At 40.4% G+C, this 2,634-nt stretch overlaps 1 protein-coding gene across 1 annotated transcript; it reads left to right on the forward strand.

The window, feature by feature from the left end:
- The first annotated feature begins 449 nt into the window (after positions 1-449).
- msx1a (muscle segment homeobox 1a) lies at positions 450-2,338 on the forward strand. Its single transcript, XM_010880791.3, has 2 exons — positions 450-966; positions 1,322-2,338. Exons 1-2 carry the CDS (start codon positions 534-536, stop codon positions 1,738-1,740), a joined length of 852 nt encoding a protein of 283 aa, XP_010879093.1. The 5' UTR covers positions 450-533; the 3' UTR covers positions 1,741-2,338.
- The last annotated feature ends 296 nt before the right edge of the window (positions 2,339-2,634 follow it).

Genomic DNA, 2,634 nt, shown 5'->3' on the forward strand with positions numbered 1-2,634 from the left:
AAAAAAATGTTTGTTCTGAAAGGAGGACTGTAAACGTTGGTCAACATTGGAGTTTCACAATTTTGTAATTAATACCAGTATATATATTTTAATATATATATATATATATATATATATATATATATATATATATATATATATATATAAAATATATATTTAAAACAGAAATACAATGTTTCAATGTACTGTTGTTGCTAATTGAATGGCTATGCCCAATTACGTATTTGCACAAGCTTGGTTTATTTTAAGTTGTAAAATGAAGCCTAACTTTGTTTACTTTCCACTGCCAGTCAAACAGCGAAGCTTTACATCACATCAGTTTTAGCTGAGATTTCTACTCGACTGGAATATCTACGTCCCTCCCACCGCACATCTGATTGGACAGTGGCGTCTCTACGCCTGTCTTATAGCAGTGCTCGCCAGTGTTTTAGATAAACATGAGAATGCCTTCAGCATAGGAGCACCCTAGCAATCTCTCTGACTCAACTTTTCTATAATTCAGGAGTTTAACCCCATGTGAAGGGCGAACCTGTATGGCCCCAATAACTGCGATGTCAGCTTTATCTGTTGGCTTGAAAACTGAAGAGGTTCCCTCGCGTTCGGTGCTCGTTGGCAGAGGCGAGATGCAGACCAATTTAGGGCTGGTGACCGAAGAGACAGGGCTCAAGCCTAAAGTTGCGATTCTTCCCTTCAGCGTAGAGGCTCTGATGGCGGACAGGAAACCAAACAGAGACTTGAAATCTCCAGAAAGATCATCTATGGCGGGGACGTCCCAGGCGCTAGGGGTAAGGATAGGTTCGCTTTCGAGCCTGGATAACTCGGCCCCCTCCTTGGCTATTGGGTCGCCTTTCTCAGTAAGCGATATTATGAACATGCAAGAGGACGCCTTGGTTAAACCCGAGAGTCCAGAAAGTCAAGACCGAAATTCTTGGATACAGAGCCCTCGCTTTTCGCCTTCTTCTCCACGTAAGTTTTTATTTATTTATATGTATCCTTCCATAATGTTCCCCTGCAATATATCCTACTGTGTTCGGTCATAGGCAGCACTCGATTGCAAAAAAACATTTTGTATATTAAACAGAAAAGTCGTTTTAATTAATTCTAGAAGTGCACATATGCGGTTTAAACAAACCATTGGGTTTTTTCTCACTCCGTTTATATTTCACACGTTAAAATCCTGCTGCAGTTCCATAACGGGTTTCGGGTAGAAAGTTATTCACACTGTAATAGTTTATTTTATTTTATGTGTACATCGAAACAATACAATGCAGGCCTGTCACTCTGAAAGAATCGTTTTTAACAATGTTTTGTGTTCTTACAGGAAGGTTAAGTCCCCCGGCCTGTCCACTGAGAAAACATAAGACCAATAGAAAGCCCCGGACACCTTTCACTACGTCCCAGCTCCTGGCTTTGGAGAGGAAGTTTCGGCAGAAGCAGTACCTCTCCATCGCCGAGCGCGCGGAGTTCTCCAGTTCGCTCAATCTGACCGAGACCCAGGTGAAAATATGGTTTCAGAACAGACGCGCCAAAGCCAAGAGACTCCAAGAGGCAGAACTCGAAAAACTGAAAATGGCAGCCAAGCCAATGCTGCCTCCGGCGTTCGGGATTTCCTTTCCGCTGGGTGCTCACGTCCCCTCGTCTTACGGAGGGTCGCACCACTTTCAAAGGCACTCGCTGCCGGTATCTCCAATGGGACTGTACGCTGCACATGTCGGATACAGCATGTATCACCTTGCCTGACGTAAAGGAGAACATACTCCATGTTGACTAAGAAGTGTTTCAACTTGACCCATACCGCAAAACTATATTTTGTTGCATATCACGACTGGATGGATAGACATTATTAAAGACTACCTTGTAGAAGTGATATGCTGTCCTCGATAGGCCTTTGTCAAGTATAGACATCTACCTTTGCATTAGTTTGATGCCACGGTTGATTGTTTGGTATTTAAAGCTCAGCTCTCACTGGCTACCCGGGTCCACTCAAAACTTAAACCATGCGCAAGTTTTACGCACCAGCATGGGGTTTTGCACCAACACACATAAGACCCAAGGTAGGTTGGGCTTTCATCACTAATGTGGACTATGTCACTACAGACTAAGGATAACTAAGATTCTATACTTTTCACTTGCATTTATGTCAATGCGTAAAATAGTGGGTTACTGAATCTTATGTCAATGAACGCTCTTTGTTAATTTCGGAGAACCACAGCATTTTTTAATTATTATAACAGCACCGTCTGTTGTTTGGATGATTCCCTTCGGAAGGGATTTGTGTACTGTATAATACTGTATATTTGAAAAATATCCTCATTTATATTGAATATATTTGTGACAAATTAACAATAAATTGTTTATTCTTTTTCATTAAGCAGTTGTTCGTGTTGACTGACATTACAGATAACTAGTCTATAACCTTAAGAGAAAGTCCAAACTGACAGCAGTTATTGGTACATATTTGGTAAAGTAAATTTAACGTAGATAAATGCGGTGCATTGGTACATTTTATAGAATCAAGGGCACGTTTAGATACCATAACGATTAAATTTTTACACGAAAAAAAAATATATCGAGTTCAATAAGTGTAGACTGTAAAATGTAAAGTACTTTACATTTTTAAAATCATAACATGCA

Source organism: Esox lucius, chromosome 17 (genome assembly GCF_011004845.1).
Source record: "Esox lucius isolate fEsoLuc1 chromosome 17, fEsoLuc1.pri, whole genome shotgun sequence".
Classification (NCBI taxonomy): domain Eukaryota; kingdom Metazoa; phylum Chordata; class Actinopteri; order Esociformes; family Esocidae; genus Esox; species Esox lucius.

Coding starts and splice junctions, on each gene's coding strand:
- msx1a (XM_010880791.3), top strand. CDS start 534: ATGGCCCCAATAACTGCGATGTCAGCTTTATCTGTTGGCTTGAAAACT. Junction 967..1,321: donor CTTTTCGCCTTCTTCTCCAC/GTAAGTTTTTAT, acceptor GTGTTCTTACAG/GAAGGTTAAGTCCCCCGGCC.